Source organism: Scyliorhinus canicula, chromosome 7, assembly GCF_902713615.1.
Source record: "Scyliorhinus canicula chromosome 7, sScyCan1.1, whole genome shotgun sequence".
In the NCBI taxonomy this organism is placed as follows: Eukaryota; Metazoa; Chordata; class Chondrichthyes; order Carcharhiniformes; family Scyliorhinidae; genus Scyliorhinus; species Scyliorhinus canicula.
Genome location: NC_052152.1, coordinates 199,069,787 through 199,082,270, shown reverse-complemented (window position 1 = coordinate 199,082,270; position 12,484 = coordinate 199,069,787). Strand labels below are relative to the sequence as shown.

At 48.3% G+C, this 12,484-nt stretch overlaps 1 protein-coding gene across 1 annotated transcript in view; it reads right to left on the bottom strand.

The window, feature by feature from the left end:
• The window catches only part of LOC119969694 (deoxynucleoside triphosphate triphosphohydrolase SAMHD1-like), an 85,335-nt gene that overhangs the window by 42,125 nt on the left and 30,726 nt on the right, over positions 1-12,484 (bottom strand). The window contains exon 6 of the mRNA XM_038803684.1: positions 6,911-7,075. Coding sequence (XP_038659612.1) covers positions 6,911-7,075 — 165 coding nt within the window. The remainder of the gene's footprint in view (positions 1-6,910; positions 7,076-12,484) is intronic.

Genomic DNA, 12,484 nt, shown 5'->3' with positions numbered 1-12,484 from the left:
TTTGTATCTCCTGCCTGATGGAAGAAGTTGGAAGAGTAAGCCGGGTGGGAGGGGTCTTTGATTATGCTGCCCGCTTTCCCCAGGCAGCGGGAGGTGTAGATGGAGTCAATGGATGGGAGGCAGGTTCATATGATGGACTGGGCGGTGTTCATGACTCTGAAGTTTCTTGGACCAAGCAGTTGCCATACCAGGCTGTGATGCAGCCCGATAGGATGCTTTCTATGGTGCATCTGTAAACGTTGGTAAGAGTTAATGTGGACATGCCGAATTTCCTTAGTTTCCTGAGGGTTTTGACACTTAGTCCGTTTAGAATACAGAATTGATCAATAACATCTAACTGAACTCATCTATTGCTAATCTCACTACTGGTATAAACGGGCAGCACGGTCGCGCAGTGGGTTAGCACTGCGGCCTGACGGCGCCGAGGTCCCAGGTTTGATCCCCGCCCCGGGTCACTGTCCGTGTGGATTTTGCACATTCTCCCCGTGTTTGCGTGGGTTTCACCCCCACAACTCAAAAGATGCGCAGGCTAGGTTGATTGGCCATGATAAATTGCCCCTTAATTAAATTTTTTTTTAAAAGGACTACTGGTATAAACTATAATCTAACCTTCACACACTAACTGCTTTTATGACCTTCGCGAGCTGTCTCCTGCATGTACCCCTCCCCTAAGGTCTAGCACCACTGCTTTATGTAGTAGTATCTGTTGCTCCCTCTAGTGGCTATTCATAGTACTACATAATGCTAATAGTTATGAGAATAACACATCCCTCTTTGTGAAAGTAAATAGTATTACAGTGGTTATGATATTTTCTTTTAACTCTGACCTTGCAGTCGTACTGTTGTCCAAATAACTTATTATCATACAATACGGTATATTTGTAATGACAGTCACATCACTTAGATGAGTATAAGTTAAATTTACAATCACAGGTTCAGTCCCTCTGGAGGTCGTCTTCTTCTGGTCGAACATCTCAGTGGAACATTCAAGGTGTTGGATTGCTCTGTCCCATCTTCTAGCTGTGTTAGTACTAAACATGGATCTGATATGGCAATGTTCTTGAATATGCTGTCACGTGGAATAACGTTTTCACGTTGAGATTGAACCTTGTGCTTGACACGAAGTAATGCTTGTCTGTTTCTCCTGAACAGCGATCCTTGTTCTGGTTGCACCAAGTAGATCCTAGGTGCTAGGTTTGGCTAGCCACCTTCTGTATTTTGAACCCTCACAATGTCCCCTTCATGAAGCTCAGCTGGAGGCTTGGTATGTCTATTGTCGACCTCTTGTTGCTTCGTTTTTGTGTTTGTGATTCTTTCACGTATCTTCTTGTTATCCGTTTCTGGACTGATGATTTGTGGTAAAGTGGTCCGTAGTCTTCTCCCCATCAACATTTGTGCAGGTGAGAGACCCATCGATAAGGGTGTTGCTCGGTCTGCTAACAATGCTAATGACACGTCTTGACCATCTTCACTTGCCTTGCAGAATAATCTAATCCTTACTCTCTCTGCTTTCCCATTAGACTGAGGATAACATGGGCTAGATGTTACATGGATGAAATTATATTGTCCTGCAAACTGTGTCCACTCCCAACTCAAGAAGCATGGACCATTGTCAGCGACAATGTTAAGCGGAATACCACGGCATGCAAAAATCAATTTTGTTGCCTTTATCACTGATCTGGCAGTCAAATCTCTCAACAACATCACTTCTGGAAAGATGGAGTAATAGACTACGACCATCAAATAGTCATGACCCTGAAAATGAAATAGATCCATGCCCACTTTGTTCCATGGATTGGTCACAATTTCCATCTGTTGCATGGTCTCTTTGCTCTGTGCAGGCTGATGCATCTGACAAATTGGACAAGCTTGAACACACTGATCGATCTCTCTGTTTATTCCCGGCCAATACATCGATTGTCTGGCTCGCCTATGACACTTTCAATGCCCTGATGACCCTCGTGAATCCGCTGTAGAATCCCGAGACGTAATCTGGCAGGTATCACTATCCTGTCTCCTTTTAGCAGGACATCATCAATTGTCAGATTATCTCTGAAATGATGAGTTGCATCCAGCAGGCCATCCTTCTCTGAGGTCTTGTTTTACCTTCTGGAGGGTCAAGTCCTTTTCAGTTTTGGCTTTTATGGTCTGTAGTTTGGAATCTCGTAATATCTCAGAAATTAAACAATTCCAATATTCGGACTAACTTGGGTTCTGATGTTTCAGCATCAGTAGTTGCCCTGTTTTCTGATGTTTAAGCACCAGTAGTAGCTTTGGAGTGGTCTTTCACATCACCTAGGTCTTCCCCAGACTCTTCATCTGTGTCATCTGAAGGACCGGTTGAGTGAATCCTTTCAACTAGCTGCAATCTTTCACAAGCAGCAACACCAATCAATGAAGTTTTCTGACCCTCAAAGACAATGGGTATCTCTATTGTCCCATTCTTCATGACGAGACACCATGGCCACTTTGTAGCTATTATGTTACCATTGTAATCTGAGCTTTAACAGAGGCTTTCTGATTGCTTGTTTTAAAGATCAGAATGTGATAATATTTGCGTGCGCTCCTGTGTCAATCTTGAATGGGATCAATTCACCATTTATTTCAAGTGAGACAGTCCAAGGGCGGCATGTGGTGCAGTGGTTAGCACTGGGACAGCGGCGCTGAGGACCTGGGTTCGAATCCCGGCTCTGGGTCACTGTCCGTGTGGAGTTTGCACATTCTCCCCATGGGCGGGATTCTCCCCGACCCGGCGGGGCGGGGGGTCCCGGCGTAAGGGAGTGGCGCACCTTTGGGGCTAGGCCCGCGCCAGAGCGGTTGGCACCACGCCGACTGGTGCCAAAACCGGCACCAGCGGCCTTTGACGCCCGGCGCCGGGGCTGGCCGAAAGGCCAAAAACAATCAAAATGGCCACCGGCCGTTGTATGCAGTTTTCTTTGCTGAGACACAGCATATGGCATCAGCCACGTTTATCGATTTCGCGCTCTTTTCCTGAGCCACGAATTTGGCATATTCGCTCGATGCCTGTTCGCTGGCCTTACACATATTTATAGCGTCTTCAATCGACAACACCGCTCTTCTGAATTTTTTCTCACGCACCCGTTCTCTGTTTATTCCGAACACGACTTTTATCTCGTAGCATAGACTCGGAGCCTGAATCATAATTACCGGACTGCACTCGGAGCTGAAGATCTGTGATGCCTGAATCTACAGACTCTCCTCTGACCTGCAGCCGTTTGTATAACATAGAGCGCTCATAGAATTTTTTCACAATCGAACATCTCTGTTTCACCATGCTGTATTTACTTTTGTCCTCATCTGCACTGAATTTATGAATTCAGTAACTCCAATGCTTGCAGCCCGGCCAAATTTAGTAGGAGAGCTATCCTACACTGGCCTGATGCATTTTCTAACGCAAAGGCAGAAATAAAAACTTTGAACTGTTGCTTGAAGAAAGCCCAGTTCTGGCACATAGTTTATGTGTGTCTTCAAGTGGTCAGGTTTCCTGAGACATTCCGCCTTCTGATCATCTTTACTGTTGATTTTTTATGAGTTGTAGCTACTGGATTGATTTCTTCAATCTCCAATGCTATTCTACACTAATCTGCTTACTGTTTCTTTCAAGGAATAAACTCCTGGTACCATGTGGCATTCTGGTACCATGTGATATTCTTTTGTTGCTTATTTAGGACGGTTAGCATAGTGTTCCACAAATACCACAGTATAGCTTTTACTTAAACAAAGTTATGATTTTATTTACACTACTTTTTTTTAAATACTTTTTTATTCTCCTCTTTCTCATTTTCTCCCAAATTTGCACCCACCAACAATAAACAATAATCAGTAACAAATATGTCAATCCCCATATCAATAACAACGATCCCATCCTCCCACCAAACCCCAAACATTAGCCCGCATGTTCACACAAACAAATGACAAAAAGGAATCAGGGATTACCCATAGTCGCCATTAACACACACAGCCCCCCAACCCTCCCACCCACATGCCCCAACTAATGTTCGATGTTACCCAGTTCTTGAAAATGCAGAATGAATAATGCCCATGAATTGTAGAACCCCTCCATCCTTCCCCTCAGTTCAAATTTAACCTTTTCAAGAGTCAAGAATTCTAACAGGTCCCCCCACCACGCCAGGGCACAGGGTGGAGGGGGTTGCTCTCCAACCTATCAGGATCCGCCTTCGGGCGTTCAACGAGGCAAAGGCTACAACATCTGCCTCTGCACCCGTTTCCAACCCTGGCCGGTCCGAGACCCTGAATATGGCCTCCCAGGGGCCCGGGTCCAGTTTCATGTGCACCACGTTAGAAATTACCCTAAAAACCTCCTTCCAGTAATCCTCTAGCTTTGGACAGGACCAAAACATATGAACGTGATTAGACCCCCCCCCCACCCCCCATCACAACTTTCACACATATCTTCTACTCCTTCAGAGAATCGGCTCATCCTCGCCCTCGTGAGGTGTGCTCTGTATACCACCTTCAGCTGTGTCAGCCCCAACCTCGCGCACGAGGTGGAGGCATTCACTCTCTGGAGCACCTCACACCAGAATCCCTCCTTCATATCCTCTCCGAACTCTTCCTCCCACTTTGCTTTGATCCCTTCCAGTGGTGCCTTCTTCTCTTCCAAAATAGCTCTGGAAACCGCTGACACTACCCGCTTCTCCAGTCCCCATGTCATCAGCACCTCCTCCAGCAATGTGGAGGCCGGCTCCACCTGGAAGCTCTGTATCTCCTTTCTGGCAAAATCTCGAACCTGCATGTATCTAAACATTTCCCCCTGCTCCAGCCCATACTTCGCTTCCAGCTCCTTCAATCCTGCAAACCAACCCCTAAGAAACAAATCTTTTAGTGTCTTAATCCCCTTCTCCTCCCATTTCCGGAAATTTCCATCCCACCTCCCTGTCTCAAATCTGTGGTTCCCCGGTATCGGCATTTCCCCTGACCCAGCCCCCAACCTGAAGTGTTGGTGAAACTGCCTCCAAATTCTCAATAAAGTTATTATTACTGGACTCCCTGAGTATTTTCCCGGGGCCATTGGGAGCAGCGCTGTTGCTAGTGCTTTCAATCCTTACCCCCTGCACAAACTCTCCTCCATTCTGACCCACTGGAAATCAACCCCTCTGACTCAGCTCCGCACCTTCTCCACATTCGCCGCCCAGTAGTAATACATCAGGTTCAGAAGACCCAAACCCCCTGCCTGCCTTCCCCCCTGTAGCAGCACCTTTCTAACTCTTCCCTCCCCATATGCACGAAGTAATCCTTCCCTCTATCTCTCTGAAAAAAGCCTTTGGCAGGAAAATTGGCAGGCATTAAAAAAATAAACAGAAATCGCAGCAACACGTTCATTTTAACCGCCTGTACCCAACCCGCCAGTGACAGGGGAAGACCATCCCACCTTGCCAGATCAGCTTTCACTCTCCCCAGCAGACTAGAAATGTTGTACCTACGGAGCCCCCCCCCCCCCCCCCCCCCCCACTCCCGGGCAACCTGCACCCCCATGTATCTAAAGTGAGTCCCTGCCCTACGGAATGGCAGCACCCCCCCCCCCCCCCACCCCTGCCCCCACCCCCGGCCGAAACACCACAAAATACTCACTCTTGTCTAGATCTTGTTTGTACCCCAAGAAAGACCTAAACACTTGAAGCAGCTCCAATATTCCCCCTATCAATACACTAGGTTCCGACACGTATAACAGCAAGTCATCGGCATATAAGGACACCCTATGCTCTATCCCCCGCACTATTCCTTTCCATACATCCGAACTTCTTAATGCGATGGCCAACGGCTCAATCACGAGTGCAAACAGCAAGGGGGACATGGGACATCTCTGCCTAGTCCCACAGTGGTGAGAAAAGTATCTCGAGCTGATGATGTTTGTGCTGACACTCACCCTCGGCTCCTTATACAGTAGCTTTACCCAATTCACAAATCTTGGTCCAATCCCAAGCCGCTCCAGAACTGCCATCAAGTACCCTCATTCTAGCCGGTCAAACGCCTTCTCAGCGTCCCATGTCACAACCACTTCTGTTTCCTTCCCCTCTGCCGGTGCCATAATAACGTTCAATAGCCTTCTAACGTTTGAAAAGAGCTGCCTCCCTCTCATGAATCCTGTCTGATCTTCACCTGTCACCTTCGGGAGGCACTCCTCCAGCCTAACCGCCAGTATCTTCGCCAATACTTTTGGATTTTATTTACACTACTAAACTGGGTTTTAATACTTAGTCATTTTATAATACTGAATTGATTAATAACATCTAACTACACACAACTACTGCTAATCTCACTACTGGTATAAACTATAATCTAACCTCATACTAACTGCTCTTATGACCTTCAACAGCTGTCTCCTGCATGCACCCCTCCCCTAAGGTGTAGCATTACTGCCTTATATAGTAGTATCTGCAGCTCCCTCTAGTGGCTATTCATGGTACTACATTAACCCTTGTAATGCTGATAGTTATGATCATACCACACCTCCAAACAACATCAACAACCCAGCTGGATTTTTCCAACATTCTGACAGCTTCAACAGATTTTTATTTCTAGATTTTTTTATTAAACTGAATTTAACCTCAGCCTCCCCTGGTATGAACTGAACTCTCATTTTCTGGATTATTAATCCAGTAATGTGACCAACCCGCTACCAAATCCAGTGATCCCAATAATTGATCTGCTAACTAAATTGAACCAACGACCTTCCAATGCTGTGACTCTGTTCCATGAGATGTATTTATCGTCCAAGCCTTTCCACTATAGTATTTGTAAAGAATATCTACAGCAGAATCATTCGGTGCAAAAATCAGAAATTCCCACTGCATTGATTATTATTTTTAGACCAGTTACCTTGCACAGACCATTCTTTTTCCCTTCTGATTGGGTAATTGTCACTTACCTTTGAACCCTGTCCTTGATCTTCTGCCACAGTTTTTGGGCCTTCAATCTGCTCCTTGATAAATTTAAGATCATCTTCGAAATTTAGGCCATGTCTCACAAAATCTTCTTTCAGATCATTGCATGAGATCAAGTGATCAAACATCATTGATGAAGCAATCTCGTGCTATAATAACATAGAACGAAAATTAGATCAACAATCTATGTCAACTAAGAATAAATGAAATTTACAGAAACTGATCCTATCCAACAATACAACATACTTGCTGTGTGTCTGCATAAGGACTAAAACTGTTGAAAGGACAGCCAGAATGTTAAAAAAAAGGTACCTTGGACCAGGAGGCTGTCTGAAGGAGGAGAAGCACAATGTTGTGACTTCAAGAATCTCACCGTGCTATGTTGCCAACTGGCGTCAGGATGAGGGGCATCCTGAATCAGCTTGAATCAGAGGGATGGGGAGGATCTAATCATTGGGCAGCACGGTAGCATTGTGGATAGCACAATTGCTTCACAGCTCCAGGGTCCCAGGTTGAATTCCGGCTTGGGTCACTCTGTGCGGAGTCTGCGCATCCTCCCCGTGTGTGCGTGGGTTTCCTCCGGGTGCTCCGGTTTCTTCCCACAGTCCAAAGATGTGCAGGTTAGGTGGATTGGCCATGATAAATTGCCCTTAGTGTCCAAAATTGCCCTTAGTGTTGGGTGGGGTTACTGGGTTATGGGGATAGGATGGAGGTGTTGACCTTGGGTAGGGTGCTCTTTCCAAGAGCTGGTGCAGACTCGATGGGCCAAATGGCCTTCTTCTGCACTGTAAATTCTATGATAATCTATGATTGTTCTCCATGCTGGGACCGATAACACAGGTCTTAGACAGTCTTGATTTTAGAAGTACCAAGGCTAAGGGCTAAATTAAAGAAAAGGGCCTCAGGTTACAATTTCTGGATTATGTCCATCCGGCATGCAAATTGGCTTGAGATCAACAGGTGACCACATGGCTGAAGGTTGTCACCTGTGTGGATATGTCATCAATTCTCCCCACGGCACCCATTCCCCACCACCCACCTCACGCTGAGAATACTGCAATACTAACCACAAACTCATCACAACTCTTCCTAAAACAGTCCAGACAGATCCAAATAGAAAATGTTTCCAAAAATTACCATACCTGTAATTTGGGTGCCCTGTTTTTATTTTTTCTTGAATATGTTAGAGTACGAAATTATGTTTTTCCAATTAACAGGCAATTTAGCGTGGCTAATCCTGCACATCTTTGGGTTGTGGGGGTGAGACCCACGCTGACACAAGGAGAATAGAGTCACAGATGTTTACAGCATGGAAACAGGCCCTTCGGCCCAGCTGGTCTCTGCCGTCCAGTTTCTATCACTAAGCTAGTCCCACTTGCCTGCATTTGGCCCATATCCATCTATACTCACCCTGCCCATGTAACTGTCTAACTGCTTTTTAAAGGACAAAATTGTACCCGCCTCTACCACTGCCTCTGGCAGCCCATTCCAGATGCTTACCACCCTCTGCGTGAAGAAATTTCCCCTCTGGTGTCTCTTGTATCTCTACCCTCTCACCTTAAACCTGTGCCCTCTAGTTCTAGAGTCCTCATCCTTTGGGAAAAGATGTTGGGCGCGATTCTCCCAAAACGGGAGAAATCGTAAGGCTGCAGATTCTGGTCCGATTCTGGTCCCCGGTCGGGGCTAGCAGCCCGACGCCATAAGCTCCGGCATCACGGGCTTAACGAATTTCCGGAGTTAGCGCCGGCTGACGAGTCATATGACGTCAGCCGCCCATGCGCGGATTGGAAGACTCCAACCCGCGCATGCGCAGATGACGTCATTGCGTATTTGCGCGAAACCCGCGCATGCGCGGGCCGGGATGCCCCTCAGCCGCCCCACGAATGGATACTGCGGGGCGGCGGAAGGAGAAATAGTGCGCGGGCATCGGGCCCGCTGCCCGCGATCGGTGGGCACCGATCGCGGGCCCATGGCACCCTTGGCACGGCCGTGGTAATGCCGTGCCAATCGGTGCCATGGTTATAAAAAGCGAGTTGTTCCCGCCGTTTTTACGAACGGCCAGACCAGGTGTGTTTGCCGTTCGTAAAAACAGCGTAAAGGGCTGGGACTTCGGCCCATCTATCAGCTGTGAATCGCTGCCGGCCGTAAAAAAAAACGGCGGCAGCGATTCGTGTCGGGAGTTGGGCGGGGGGTGGGAGAATAGCGGGAGGGCGGGAAAAATGTCGGGAAGGCCCTCCCGCTATTCTCCGACCCGTCGTGGGGGGCGGAGAATCGCGCCCAATCAGGGAACCCCTTTCTGTCAGATCCTCTACGCTCCCGGTGTAGACAGCAGACTGAATGGCTATGGTTGTTCAGCTGTTGATTTTGTCAATTTATAGGAATTCTGGTGATGGGACTTCTGCCTCTGTGGACTTATTACATAGATTACATAGAATTTACAGTGCAGAAGGAGGCCATTCGGCCCATCGAGTCTGCACCGGCTCCTGGAAAGAGCACCCTACCCAAGGTTAACACCTCCACCCTATCCCCATAACCCAGTAACCTCACCCAACGCTAAGGGCAATTTTGAACACTCAGGGCAATTTATCATGGCCAATCCACCTAACCTGCACATCTTTGGACTGTGGGAGGAAACCGGAGCATCCAGAGGAAACCCACGCACACACGGGGAGGATGTGCAGACTCCGCACAGACAGTGACCCAAGCCGGAATCGAACCTGGGACCCTTGAGCTGTGAAGCGATTGTGCTATCCACAATGCTACCGTGCTGCCCCTTTATTACAGTGGCGATGAGGAAAACGGAACGACCTGAAGACACCTGCTCGTCAGCAGCTGCCCATATTGAGGGTAAGCCACTGACAGGCAAAATGCCTTTATTTGGAAAGTTGGATTCTTTTGACCCTGCAGTGGAAGACTGGGCCCAATATGTAGAGCAGATGAAGTACTTCTTTAGAGCAAACAATATAATTCCGGATGAAAAGCAGCGGGTCATTCTGCTGACCGCATGTGGGCCAGCAGCCTTTGCCATTATGCGCAGTCTCACTTTTCTGGAGGCACCGGACACAAAAACTTCCCAGGAATTGACGGACTTTGTAAAAGAGTACTATGACCCCAAGCCACCTCTGATCCTATGTAGGTACTGGTTTTACTCAGCATTCCGAGACACCGGGGGGGTCAGTTACAAACTTTTTTAACAAGATTAAGACGGTTAGAAGAGGCTTGCGAATTTGGCCTGTCGCTAAATGAGGTGCTCCGACACCGTTTGGTATGTGGAATAAATAATTTAGCAATACAGAAAGTTTTGTTAGCAGAGGCCAAGCTGGATTGCAAACAAGCATTGCAGCTGGCTTTGTCCTTAGAAAAGCGGCAAGCGGAGTGCATGAGTTACAGGGTACTCCGATGGAAGTAGACACCCATATCAATGAAACTGAGTTAAGGGACTACCGCTGGGGCTAGGCAACTGCATAGCCACTCTTGGGAACAACTCGGATACTACGTTTTTTTTTATAAATGTTTTTTATTCAGTTTTCATGTTTTATATTGAACAAATCACAAATTGTTAGAGAGAGAGAAGAGAAAAAAAAAAACACGCGAAAATTAACATATATTTACAGGTAAGCAGCTTCGTAATAATAACTGTGGCCTCCCCCCTTTAGCCGGCATACATATTTTACATTCCCCAATATGGCCGAGGCACATGTTTATTGGCATTTATTTACAGTTTGGTTTTGGGCCTTAGCTAGCCATCAAACCCCCATAACGAACCCGTAGCCCTCCCCCCCGGCTACCTTCCCCCGATTCCCGTCCATTTTCCCCTGATTCTTGGCCACCCGACTATTCTTCCTCTTGTACGTTGGCCACAAACAGGTCCCGGAACAATTGCATGAATGGCTCCCACGTTCTGTGGAAGCCGTCGTCCGACCCTCGGATGGCGAATTTGATTTTCTCCATTTGGAGAGATTCCGAGAGGTCGGACAGCCAGTCTGCAGCTCTGGGCGGTGCTGCTGACCGCCAGCCAAACAGGATTCTACGGCGGGCAATCAGGGAGGCAAAGGCAAGGGCGTCCGCCCTCCTCCCCAGGAATAGATCTGGCTGGTCTGAAACCCCGAAGACCGCCACTATCGGGCATGGCTCCACCCTCACCCCCACCACTTTGGACATAGCCTCGAAGAAGGCTGTCCAGTACTCCACAAGTCTGGGGCAAGACCAGAACATGTGGGCGTGGTTGGCCGGGCCTCTTTGGCACCGTTCGCATCTGTCCTCCACCTCCGGGAAGAACCTGCTCATACGGTTTCTTGTTAAGTGGGCTCTATGTACCACTTTTAGTTGCGTCAGGCTGAGCCTTGCGCACGTGGAGGTGGAGTTGACCCTATGTAGTGCTTCGCTCCAGAGTCCCCACCCTATGTCCATCCCCAGGTCGTCCTCCCATTTCCTTCTTGTTGCGTCCAGTACGGTGTCGTCCCTTTCTACCAGTCGGTCATACAAGTTGCTACAGTTCCCTTTCTCTTGGATACTTGCGTCCAGTAGGTCTTCCAGTAGTGGCGGTTGTGGGTACGTCCTTGTCTCCTTTCGTAGGAAGTTTTTGAGCTGGAGATACCGCAGCTCGTTCTCCCCAGCTAGCCGAAATTTCTCTGTCAGTTCGTCCAGTGTTGCGATCCTGTCGTCCGTGTATAGGTCCCTGATTGTCAGTGTCCCCCCGTCCTGTCTCCACCTTTTGAAGGTGGTGTCAGTCAGTGCTGGTGTGAACCTATGGTTGTTGCAGATGGGAGTCTTGTCCGACATTTTGGTCAGGCCAAATTGCTGCCGCAGTTGGTTCCAGGATTGGAGGGTGGCTGTCACCACTGGGCTGCTGGAGTGTTTTTTGGGTGGGGATGGGAGTGCTGCCGTGGTGAGGGCCCGGAGGGAGGTCCCCATGCAGGAGGCCTCCTCCGCAGGCACCCACTCGGCTTCTGGCTCCTGGATCCATCCCCTTACTCGCTCGGCTGTTGCCGCCCAGTGGTAGAATTGTAGATTCGGGAGAGCTAGCCCCCCCCCTGGATTTTGTTTTTTGTAGGACCTTCTTTGGGATCCTAGCATTTTTCTCGGATACTAAGTTAACCAGGCCCACTCGCAAAAGCCCTCCGAAGCAAGGGAAAATTAGGTCCAGACAGACAGCAGCCCCTGCTGATTTCACCCGGCAACGGTAGCATGGTGGTTAGCACAATTGCTTCACAGCTCCAGGGTCCCAGGTTCGATTCCCGACTTGGGTCACTGTGCAGAGTCTGCACGTTCTCCCCGTGTGTGCGTGTGTTTCCTCCGGGTTCTTCAGTTTCCTCCCACAAACCAAAGATGTGCAGGTTACGTGGCTTGGCCGTGCTAAATTGCCCTTAGTGTCCAAAATTGCCCTTAGTGTTGGATGGGGTTACTGGGTTATGGGGATAGGGTGGAGGTGTGGGCTGGGTAGGGTGCTCTTTCAAAGAGCCGGTGCAGACTCGATGGGCCGAATGGCCTCCTGCACTGTAAATTCTATGATCTAAAACATTGTAGTTGTTGCCAGAGATCGGAGCCAAGAAGGAGAA